The sequence below is a fragment of the Centruroides vittatus genome, unplaced genomic scaffold (genome assembly GCF_030686945.1).
Source record: "Centruroides vittatus isolate TY-2023 unplaced genomic scaffold, ASM3068694v2 contig_3063, whole genome shotgun sequence".
Lineage (NCBI taxonomy): Eukaryota > Metazoa > Arthropoda > Arachnida > Scorpiones > Buthidae > Centruroides > Centruroides vittatus.
The window spans coordinates 299667-312767 of record NW_027121966.1 but is presented as its reverse complement, the minus strand read 5'-3'; the positions used below and the strand labels follow the sequence as shown (position 1 = coordinate 312767).

The 13101-nt window shown below is 33.2% G+C and overlaps 1 protein-coding gene across 2 annotated transcripts in view; it reads left to right on the top strand.

The window, feature by feature from the left end:
• LOC136972923 (synaptophysin-like protein 2) overlaps positions 1-13101 on the top strand; it is a 47110-nt gene that overhangs the window by 30422 nt on the left and 3587 nt on the right. For both annotated transcript variants that reach the window (XR_010880416.1, XM_067267582.1), the window contains exons 4-5: positions 283-496; positions 10760-10948. Coding sequence is in view for 1 of the 2 variants with exons in the window: in XM_067267582.1 (XP_067123683.1) it covers positions 283-496; positions 10760-10948 (403 nt within the window). In the remaining variant the exon portion in view is untranslated. The remainder of the gene's footprint in view (positions 1-282; positions 497-10759; positions 10949-13101) is intronic.

Below are 13101 nucleotides of genomic sequence, written 5' to 3'. Positions count from 1 at the left end.
TAGTCAATATTGAGATTAAAATATGTAATAATGTTTAATTATTAACTAAAAAAAAGCATTCAGTTTGTTTTTATTGGACAAGATGGTGAAAATTTGAGAATGGCTGCATTAAATTATTTTTAAGTGTATTTTGATCCAGTTCTAGAAATATGGCAGTCCTACTTATATGCCATTGAAGGTTATCTGCATAAAATTACAACAATTACAAGTTATTACTATCTTTTATAAGAAATTTTTAATCTTAGAATTAAAAATGATTTAAAAAACATTTTTTTATTTCAGAATGTCATCATCAGCACTTCGAGTACCAATTCAGTGTACACCTTCACTAGATAATATTACAATTACAACAGAATATTTACCATTTGATTTTTCTGGAAGTGCAGAATTTTTTGTAGCTACTGGGGTGCTCTCATTTCTGTACAGTATTTTTATATGTGTGTTGTATGTATTTGCTCATGGCCTGTACAGTACTAATCCCGTCACCCCCATTGTAGTAAGTTTTTTAAATTATTCATTTTTTTAATTATTGTTGTTTTAATACATTTTAGTTATGGCTCAATTACATTGGATGAGTTTAGTAGCTACTCACTGACTAATTTACTTGCTGCTATTAAATTCACAATGTAATTACTTTGGCTAGTAATTTATCCTTAACTTTATTCACTTGATGATTTATCCAAATGAATAAAGTTGAAGACAGGGCTACTTCTGTCACTATTCACTTGCAAATTTACTTAATTTGTGAAATTGGTATGTCAACTTCCAATTTCACAAAGTAGACAAATTTAGTGCACTTCTTCTGATTGGGAAATTTGCTCTGTATAATCATGTGCAGCAAGTAACACAGCAAGTATATGTCTACATCTATGAGGTTCCAGATTGGGCCCAAACCCAGAAAACATATGCAAAAATTGAAAGAATGTGAAAGTAACAGAAATTATTAATGAAAGAATTTATAGGATAAACAGCGTCACAATGAGGAGAAATTGTTAATAGAAAAAAAACAAATGAATATTGTAAACACATCCAGAAGAGTTAAAGTAGTGATGAAAGACACAAGACAAGTGTAAACGACGAGAATTTACAGATTCTTGCTCAGAAGGTTGAACCCTGACACGGGCAGTTGTAAATACAATGAATTGGTAAAATAGAATGAGCTTTAGTTAAATAAATTTTAGAATTATAGATGGGAGAATGTTATAACAGAATTGTTAAAATTCTTGATTGTCATAATATCAAAATATAATAGCATAAAATATGAGAAAAAGGGATAAGGTTCAATAAACAATTCTTGGACAAGGTCAAAATAAGATATTAAATTGTACACGGATGATTGACCTTTCTTGCATCCTAATCTGTGTTTTGTTACACCCAAAAACGGAGAGGGTGACCAATTGGGAAGTGAGGGAGGAAGATCTGACTCAATCAGAATGCTTTTAATCTGTTAAAACCCTATATAAACAGCAGAATCAAGAATATGGAGCATTTTTCTGCCAATTGTTCATCTATATTCTCTCTTCACTCCGACACCGGGGATGAAATACTAAATACCGAACCTGTTACCGGTGTAATTTGCGTGAAAAAATCTTCTTTCCACAAACGTTTTCGAGCTTTCCAAACAGCTCTTCTTCAGGTAGAGAAAAAAAGGTTCCGACGAAATACTTCGAAAAAAGACGAAAAAAGAACATAGACATTTAAATAAAAACGGAATCTAAAAATAGAATGCAGATGTTTAAACAAAAATTACGGAACTCGCATATTAAACGAACATTAAGGTGGACATGCGCATTCGTGCGCCGATGTTGCTATTTATAGATCGTTGTTTATGAGGGCCTGCCACGCTGTAGAAAGATTAATCTCATCCTTCCGATTTATACATGTGGTCCGATGGTTAGCCTTACAGATGGATATAGCTTCCCGCCATTTTAGTTGGTCCAGGTGGGGCGTAGTGTCGATGATGTCAGCTTTGTCGAACTCCGGTTCTATATTTTTTTTTCACGCAAATTACACCGGTAACAGGTTCGGTATTTAGTATCTATATTCTCTTTCGTCTGCCCTTCTTCCATAGCCGCTTCAGGTCAGCTTGAGTTCTAAACTTTATTTTGTGCCTCTGTTTCTGCTTCATCTTCTCAACCGAAATTACCAAGGATAGTTTTTAATTTTCCAACTAAACTCCATCTCGGCTCCACATTCCAGATCAATGCTGCCCCATGGCATCTTCCTCATCAAAGAACATGTCGAGGAAAAATCTTACATCTGGACTTAGAGACAGTTCTGAAGATTTAGGAGAACTTTTGTAAGCTCCTTTTGATTTTTTATAATAACTTTTGAAGGAGACTCACTTCTGTGTCCACACACTTACAAACTCACAAATGCCACTCATCCACCTTGACTAGGGATAAATATTCACATACACCCCTCTGTAAACAAACCTACACATCTTATCTTTAATATTTACATAATCAAGATGTTTTATATTTAATAATAGTGGGTGTTGTTCATAAATAACTAAAGAATTAATAATAATACAGTTCCATTTTCTTGAGAATTTGTTTCAATAACACAAAGAATATCATACTGGCCAAAAAAAAAAAAAAATAACTTGAAGTTGCTACCAGAAATTTTTCCCCCCACTATAGTTTGGGCTAAAATTTGAAATGTGTATATAATAATTATTTCAGCTAATAATTTCATTACTTTTGCATTAATTTTCAGTCATTATTCATAAGTAAACTGAAGGAAAATTTACTAGTCCAGTATAATTGGAACTTTGTGTGTGTGTGTAAATTCAGTCACACTTCAGAAGTTTGCATGCTGGTAAGAAGCTAGTAAACATGCCAAATGTAATTGAGCTCGTAAGAGAGTTGGGAATTTATTTAATTTAGACATTTTATGTGCATAAATGCTTAGTTCTTCAGGAATCTTATTCTAGATTTTAAAAATATGAACAGAACTGGAAAAACTTCATGGATAATTATTATAGCATTACCAGTAGCTCTGTACATGATAATAATTAAAGTACTTTTATTCAGTGCTCTCTGGAGGAATATGTAAGAAGTCCAAATGCAATTAAATTTTATAAGTTAGTATTTCAGAACAAGTGGAAAATTCTTTGCAGAGGAAAAATTTTGAAATTAAAGCAGACTGCTTTATTTGGAAACTATATATTTTAGGTTTATATTGAAAAGTTGGAGTAGAATGTGTGTGGAAACATTTAGTTTCAAAATTCACCACTATGGTACTTGTGGTATTGAGAGTAGAAAACACACAGTTTCATATACAATGTGAAAATTGTTCATAATTTATGTGTATTATGCACATATGCTAAGGGTGATTTCTGGGGTATAAAATTGCTCATGGGTATTTGGAATACCATTCATATTATGACAGATAATCTGTCGTAATATGATAGTCATGATTTTGCTGGAATGCATTTTTCTTGTGAAGTTGTTTTATGAAAACAATGGTAATTCTGTGAATTGTTTTGAGAGTGCCGACACTTTAAGAAATTGTGTCAAGGATTTTGACACCATGTGCTCTGAGAAGAATGATTCCCATCAAATTGAGGAAACTGATGTCTACATATACAACCAGGATTATGCCACAAATTTACCACTGCATAAGTAGTGGGAGACATTGTCAGATGCTCAATGGACAACATAATGATAACAGTTTCCAGCAGTGTCATACAGATGACTGTATATACTGCTGTGGGAAGGTACTGTATTCTTTTTCTATACAAGATCAACATATCTAACAGTTGTTTGACAATGATGAGAAGATGAATCTAAACTTTGCATTGAACTTCTTTGCTAAAGATATACACTAAAACACTAAAAACCAGCAACAAAGAATTTTGATTCCTTTAAAAAACTTAAAATGACCATTTAATATGTTGGAAACATTTGTTTTTACATTTTTACATTAAAATTCTTCTTTGTTGGTATTTTAGTGTATTTCTCTTTAGTAAATACATCCAGTATACTATTGATGATTGATATTCTTTGCTAAAATGAAGCGGATGATATTTGGCTGTGGGAAATCTTGGGGTCTTATGAGGTATGTTTTTATCTTATGAAACAGTAACTGTCACATTTAGACTTTGCAGCAGCCAAATGCATGTCAACTGGCTCTATTGCATTCACCCAAACTTAATATGATTCAGCTTCACAGTCACATTTATTCTTGGTCCACTCTTTGAAGATGCTAGTTTTGTAGACCCTGCTGTCTAGAGATAACATGAGATGAGCAGTTTTGTTTTTTTACAAAGCAGCAGGTCTCGTTTAACGCTATTTCGCTTAGCACTTTGTCTTCTAGGAACGCATCCCCCACGTTAAGCGGGGTCTTACTGTAACTGTTACATATTTAAAAAAAAAAAAAAAACTGAAGTTGCCTAGAATTGAGCCCATATCAAGTAGTTTCAGTGTCTTCAACCTTATCCACTTGGCTACTGCCATTCTTACGATATGTAGAACTTCCAGACTTATAAGCTAAATACTTAATTTTCAGAGGCCCATTTTTTGGAAATGCTCAAGAAGTGGGTCCTATTATTTGGACAAGGAACTGTTTATGTTTAGGGCTATGTGCTCGCCAAGTTTTATTTGAATCGGTCTGGCCATCTCCTTGTAAAAAGTAAATTTATATGAATTATAATTTATGTAACAAATTTAAAAATTCATTTCTCATCAAAATTATGAAAAATAAAATTATATTTGTAAACATATCCAGAAGTTTAAATACAGTGGTGCCTCATATAACGTACTTAATCCGTTCCAGGTGCACATCCGTTAAGTGAAACGTCCGTTATACGAAACGCATTTTCCCATAGAAATACATGTTAAAACATCTAATTCGTTCCGCAGCATAAAATAACTACTGTATCATAAAAAAATGAACATGGGGTGCGTTCTTTTATTCCTCCACGTAACTCTGCGCGAGCGACATCCGTTTAAAAATTCCTGCGGAACGCGTTCCTAAATTCCGGTGGGAGTGCGCGCCTTCGAACGGCAAAACGGCCGCTTGTAGCAGTAGTTTACGGTGGAAAGCAACATGGCGTCCTCCATGGCTCAGATAGTTTCGTTTCCGGGTCCATTATGTGGTTTTATGAATGAGAATTCAGAATATGTGAAAGCGTGAGTTAGCGCACGTGGTGATATAAGTGTCTTTACGAATTTTTTTCGAATGGTAGCCGGCGTTCTAATTTTTTTCGTGGCTATTTTGAATGCTCTTTCAACAAATAATCCATTTTATGGTTAAATTTTACAATTGGGACTCTTCTTTTGCCTTTAAAAGCTCATATTTTAGAATTATAGATTCCTCCATCATGATACTATCGATAGTGAGGGCGCTGCCATCTTTCTTTCTTTCACCGTCGTTTCTAAATGCCTACAAACAGCAGCGCACTCCCGTAGTAGCGGAGAAGCAGAGCGACCGCTATTAAAGAACGCACCCATGGAGCAGTCACCAATTATGCCAGAAAGTCCGTTGTTCGCAGCCAGTCCGTTGCTCGAGTCACATAACGGCCAAACAGAAAGTCCGTTGTTCGCAGCGTCCGTTATTCAAGGCGTACGTTATACGAGGCACCACTGTACAGTCAAACTTCATTAATTCAAATTTTTGGATAATTTGAATTCTATAAATTTCCCTTGAGTTTCCTAATAAATGTAAAAATTACCTGTTTAATTCAAATTTTTTTTGTAATTTTTGGATAATTCAAAGGTGGAATATCCTTATATTTTGAAAATTACTAGAGTTTGGAAATTTGAAGCTGGAGTAGCTTAACTTAGTTCACACTGAGCAATTAGTGAAAAATGAATGTGAAACTGGTCTGGACTGCAAAAAGCAATTGTGAATTTTGTGCAGTTATTCGCAATTGCTTTGTACTGTACATCATTTACAAGCAAAAGAGAAATGTCATTGGTAAAAACAAAACACTTCAGATGTTCTGTTTTTAATTACTGTTACATATTTGTTACAAAAAAATGAAAATTATATTAAAAAAGAAAATTATGTTGGGTAAAAAAAATATTTAAAAGGTGTGAATTGCAAGAATATCACACTGATTTTTGTCTACTCAGTTGTTTGATGATTTTGTAACCATCTTAAAAACTGCTAGAAACACCTGCAACAAATGGCACTGTCATAAGTGGTGAAATTTTTTTGCTAACAAAAATGTTTGATAATTCTGAGCTTCCAAGAGATGTGCAAAATAGTAAAATTTGCTGGAAACAAACTAATATCTGCCAAATTATTCACTCTGTTGTTTTGCTTCTGCCAGCAATTTGCTCTCAGTGTGACTTAAGCTTAACAAGAAAATGTGACCAAGTAATTACATTTTGATATTACTTAATAATTATCAATGAAATTGTTTAATTTGAATTTTGGATAATTTGAACTATTTTGAATTAACCAAGTTCAACAGTAGTAACAATTAACATTGTATTTTGTCTTAAGAATTTTATTTAAAAGTACTTGTTAAAATTTAAACAATGGAATTGGTATATTTTATAAGTTAAAAGGTTATATTTTAAAAAACGTAAAAGTTAAAAAAACTGTAAAAACATCTTAAAAACACAATCATGAGAAAATATTCTTCTCTGTCTTTACAGATTTTCAAGGAGAACTATAGACTACAACTTCCTTCTAAAAGGAACAAGCTTTATTTTATATTACCTCCAAATGCATTTTGCCCTGACTATAACAGGGCTTCTTCAGTGGATATAACATCACAATCCATAGTAATTGCTTTCCCAACTGGGTCTTAGTTTTTCCCGATATAATATTTTAGTTGGTCACACATACATACTAGTCTGTACACAACACCTGACTCTTTCAGTTTGCCTGTTTCTTTTCTTGAATTCTCTGCTGTTAATTTAGTTAACTTGTTATTTTTAGATGGACATATGTATGCCATGTGCTCTGACAAGTTGCTTGTCAGAGCACATGGCAGCAATAAGACTAAACAATAATAATTCACCTTGGTTTCGTCATAGTCAGAAAATTAATTGTAATATCAATATAAATAACATAAAAATTGTGTATAAAGAAAAGAATATCATAAAAATAAGAATTAAAGAACACTACACAATTTTTATGCAGAATAATGTTATTAATTTAAATACCTACATGAGTGTAGATGCATGCTGAGATAATGTAGATAGGGGTATAAATACATCCTCATGCAAGATAGTTTATCAAAATCATGATGTTTGTGAAGCAAATATTGTTAAGGATTGTGATGTTATATTCACTGAAGAAGCCCTGTTATAGTCAGGGCAAAATGAATTTGGAGGTAATATTAAATAAAGCTTGTTCCTTTTAGAAGAAAGTTGTAATCTACAGTTCTTGAAATCTGTAAAGACAGAGAAGGCTATTTTTTCATGGTTGTGTTTTTTTAAGAAGTTGTTTTTTAACTTTACCTTTTTTAAAATATAACCTTAAATACATCCTCTTCAACCTTAAGATTTCCAGTACCAAACTACAAAAGTTAACAAACTAACGTTTTCGATTCTCCACCAAGATCTTCGTCAGGTTCATTGACGCTTGCAAAATGGAATGCAATGAATGTAGGAACGTGTGAGGTTGCCGAATTCGAGATTTCCAAATGTCAGGACTTATCGTATGTGGGGTGAAGGAAAGTGAGGCAAATAGCTGCAGTGACAAACAAACCCGTTTATTTACACTAAGTCTTACAATCTAGTGTGTCTTGTGTGTCTTGTCTTCTGGTGGCTCTTGATGGTTCGGTTGTTGGCCCCGGGGCAGACACTTGATGCTCGACCGTGGGAGGTTGTGACGAATGGTGAAAGCCCGAAGTTCAATCGGATGGTGTCCACTTGTAGAGGCAGGGAAAAGTCTGGACAGTTGATTATAGTTGTTAGCTGGGGAAAGTCTGAACAGTGGTTGACACGGACAGAAGCTGGGAGAAGTCTTCACAAGGGGAGGCAGAGAAAAGTCTGCTTTGCCCTTGAGATCCAGGTTTTTATAAGATCTTTCTCCCCTGGATCTCCAGCTCCTGATTGGTCGGTTTCCTGTCTCTAGGCAGACGACCGACCATTTCGAGCTATCAAAGGTTTAAATTCGACACTGTGTTTTATTCTGATCAAGGGAATTTAATCGCAACTTGAAACCTCTGCTCGTATTCAATTGTTTCGAATTCTTATAAGTCTGATACATAATATCAGCGCTGCATCTCCTTTTAAGGTTAAAAAAAGAACATTTTTCTCTCGATTAATAGCTTTAATATTTCCCGATTTAAAGTATCCTTCCAATTTCTACGAGCATCAGAATCAAAAGTTTGTTCCCCTGATTTGACATTTTTATGATATCAAAAACACATGAGCTCGAGTATCGCTCGGGCTTCACAAACGTTTTTGAAATTCAAAACATTAATTATCTCCAGTGTGTAGTAACAATCAAAGATTTTGAGATAATTTACTAGACCGGATTCTTTCATAATAATAATGCGGCCTATCTTCCCAGGAATAATACATAACTACCAATGCGGATGCCCATCACAGGCATAGCGCCACGCGTACGATATTACGTTACCATCCTTGAAATTAATACATTTCCCTGATTTGGTTGCCTTGTAAATCTCAAGGGTCTCCAAGGCCCTGATGTGGTCTGTTTTGAATGACTTTTTAATGAGGCTGGTGTTATTGAAGTCGGCTCTTAAAATGGGGTCCGTGGCATACGTTGACAGGGCGGTGGTGGGCCTTTTTTTTTTGTCAACGTCATACTTATGTTCAGTAATTTTTTTTTGAACAGACCTTTTAGTGGATTCAATATATACCAGGTCTCTTTGGAACCTGTGATCCCTTATTGGGACCCCTGGTGCACCCCTGGTGCTCTTAAAATATCTGGTTTGTCTTTTGCATTTCTGAGAAGCGAGTAAAAGATTGCGTTCTCGAGTATGCCCACTTGGTGCCCTTCTTTAGTGCTATTTCCTTGTACAGGGAATGCAAACCCTTGTTGTATTGTACAACAGTGTATTTCTTAATTGGGTCCTGGTCAGGACTCAAATTGGATACCTCCTGTTCCATGGAGGTGTGATGCACTGCGTTTATATTAAGGAAGTTACGAGCTAAACTATGGATAAGGTTACTTCTGTATCCATGAACAGCGGCAATTTCTTCTATGTGTTTAAGCTCTGTGACTGTGTCTTCCCATTTAGAATTGTGTGTGAATGCCCTATTTACTAACGCTCTGAATGCCGCAATCTTATATGGATACGGGTCCTCAGACTCAGCGGATATGTATATAGGTAGGTATGTAGGTTTGTAGTATACCCTTGTTTCAATATTGCTTTCAGTGAACTGAATGGTGATGTCTAAAAAATGCACCTTGGTTTTTGATAGTTGATAAAGTTTGAGGGTTAGACCATACGGGTTGTCATTTACGCTGTGCAAAAAATCATTGACTTTTGGCTCGTTTTTCCATATGATAATCACGTCATCTACGTATCTATGGTATAAAATAATATTGGGTGTGAACTTGGGAATGACATCTCTCTCTAATTGCTGTAGAACCAATTCACATAAGTTGCCTGAAATGGGGCTCCCCATGGGTGACTTATGGGGCTCTCCTTTTTTGTAGATATGTGGTATTGCCGAACCTAAATAGCGAATTGTAGCACATTAGATGTGTGAGCTCAAGTACGTGTTTGCAGTGTGCCAGTAAGCTATACTTGGCTAGTAAGACGTCCCTAAGGGCGCAGAAACAAGGTTGGAGTTTAATAGATGGATATAGAGCATGAAAATCAAGCACAGTGATGTGAGTGTTCACTGTTACTTGTGTACGCTTCAATGCGTCGATTAGCTCTTCGGAGTTCCTCACTGTTAGGGCATAACTTTCCAGATGTTTTGCTAATGTGTGGTGTAACCTGTTCTCAAGGATTCTAGTGGGAGCTCTAGCTTTATCTAGTATTGGTCTGCGTGCAGGTGTAGGCTTATGCGTTTTTGTGAAAGCAAAGAGCCTGGGTGTGTCCAGTGACGCAACCACCACTTTTTTAAAAATATAACCTTTTAACATATTAAGAATTTTAATTTAGATAAAAATTTGAAATTATATTTCTTTCAAATACTGCATCTTCCTTAAAATAATCTTTAAATATGTTTTATTTAATAACTATGAAAATTAAATTTTTTTATTTGAATTTTGAAGATAAATTTATCAAATGTAGCTATTAAGAAAATTTATAATATAAAAAATTATTGTATAGAATTGAGTTTTTTCAAGTAAAACTTTTTTTAATCAACATTTTTTGATTTTTAACTTGAAGATTTTATTGTGTTATATTATTTGTTTACTTGTGAAGCTACATCATATTGAGTTTAGATGAATGCAGCAGAGTCTGTTGACATGTATATGGCTGTTGCAAAGTCCAAATGTGACAGTTATTGATGTTTACTGTTTAATTACTGTAACATTTGAACATTAATAATAATGTTTATAAGATTTTGATGCTTTGACTTCAAAAGTAGCTTCATGATTGACTGGTCAGTCACAAATGATTTGTTGCCTAGTCTTTTAATATTTAATAATTAAATGTCCTGCACTCTTAAAAGGATTGTCCAAGTATACCAGAAATCAAATAATAATTGGAATCAGTAATCTAGAATTTACAAAATTGATTTTAAGTTTTGTCATTTTACTGATATTATAGAAATTTAGTGTTTTAAGTGCAAAATATCAATAGTTTTATAAAATATACATAACATAAATTAGCTTATATTAAATTCTTAAATTTATTTTTAAGGATTTAGGTGCAACTGGTGTTTTGGCTATATTTTGGTTGGCAGGCTCAAGTGCTTGGTCTCAAGGAGTTAGTGATTTAAAATATTACACCAATCCAAGCAATTTCTTTGAGTATTTGGATGTTTGTAAAACATCTGATACATGCAAGGCAGTATCAAGTGGAAATTTTGCTTCATTAAATGTGTCTCTAGTAAGTCTTATTTTATATTTATTACATATTTTTTAGCATGAATATAAATTTCATAGTATGAACTGTGTATGACTGTGTATGAAAATTTTGTGTTCTTTATTTTTGTTTATTTTAATATACACATTCCTGTATTCAAACTTTTCTTTGAATAATATATTTTATTCAAAGAAAATACAGCTTACAAAAATCCAAATTAGGACAAAGTAATACTTGTACATTAATAAAATAATAAAAACAAAGAAATAACATATGCATCTTAATGAATTAATAAAAATTACTAGATGGTTGGCATTATAATAGTAAAAAAATGACTTAATTTTACAATATAATTTAGACAGTTATTACAATCATTAATTTTATTGTTCAGTTTTAAATCCTTAGAAGAGTAATAAACAACTGTAAATATTCTTTTTATGAATTATATGAATTAGATTAAAATTTAAATTTAAAAGTATTTTTAATAACGTCTATGTTAATCTTTTGGATTTGTTATTGAGTTGAAACAATTAGCCAGTCTTTTTATCATTATTGGGCCGAAATTTGAAAAAATTTTAGACCTATAAATTCCCACTGTCATTCATCCATTTGCATGTCTGTTCTTCCTTAATCTCAAGAACAGAGTTAGATACATGAAATAGAAATAGAGGTAGAAAGCTTAGGGGCAGAGGCTCTGATTAACTATATATGAACTTCCAATGCAAACTGGAAGTCATGTTGTTTCAATTCAGAATGTTTTCCCAGAAAGGAGTTAGTTAGATGATTGGCATGAGTCCATTGCTAGCAGAAAAGTATGATGTACAGGGGCAAGACCCTACAGTACTAATTTGAGGTGGAAAGCATATATTTTAAATTAAGTAAATTAAAAATATAATTAAAAATTGCAGCCTGGCATTGTGATGTTGTCACAATAAATAATTGCTTGTTTAAATTATCTTATAAATTGAAGAATGACTTTTACAGTCTTACATACTTTTCTGGCCATATGTTTCTTTAGAAAACAATCTCTTTTCCTCTTTATAGCTTGTATTTTCTTAAAAACTAGCAGTTTAATTGTCACTCATAAAATGTTGCCTTCTCATTCTTCAAGAATTAGGATTATGTTAAAGAAACTTCATTTCATTGTAAAGTGATTTTTATATGCACACTGCATATTACTAGAATAATAAATAAACTGCAATGTTTTAATATTACAGTGTGTTCATTATTCAACTCCACTTTCTGGGTCTTGGGTATTTTTCTACTCTTAGGACTCATGACATTTGTTTTTGAGTCCCAGGAATTTCTAGGACAATGCAACTTTGACCATGAAATTTATTTTAATTTGAAATGAATTGAATTAAAATAAAAATTTTTATTATAAAAAAAATTGTATTTTGAATTAATGCATACAAAGTAAAAATTTAAGCATAAAATAAACAGAAATATAGCAAAAAATATATCACATTTTATGGCATAAGATGCAATGTTTGTCTGAAAAAAGGCTAAAAAAATTGCCATTCATCTTATGTGTGAAGCTGCAAACTATCGTAGGCTAATGAATTCTCCAAACACCTTCAGTAGGCTACAGGTAACTTCTACCTAGTCCAACTTTTGCATTAAAATTTTACTGTTAAATTAAACACATTATTTTTTTCTGTAGTTAAGCAGCTTTAAAGCAATACACCAACCAAAGCCAAATTATCGGGCTAGAAACGGCTATAATAATAATAATAATTTATAAGATAATTTGGTACTAGAGTTAGGCATTAGGTGCCATCTCTTGCTAAATTTAATAATTATAATTTTAATTAAATAATTTAAATAATTTAGAATTAACTGGAAGAAAAGAATTGGCCCAGAGCAGGACTTGAACCCACAACTTCTGCTTACCGTGCACATGCGTTGCCAATTATGCTACCCGGATATCCGATTCGATCTCCAACTCGTGTTCCCTTCATTCCCTGAACTCCCAGTGTTCAGGGAACGAAGACCACTTGGCCACTGGTGGGCCCATTTGATTCTGACAACTTTTTCTTGGTGCACTAATTTTTATGGCAATGATTGTATTTATGGGAAGGACTAGTCTCTTTAAAGCTTATTATATGTAATGATGCTGGAATGGCAATTTTTACAAGAATTCAACACTTTATTATGAAAAAATTTCAGATTCTTGA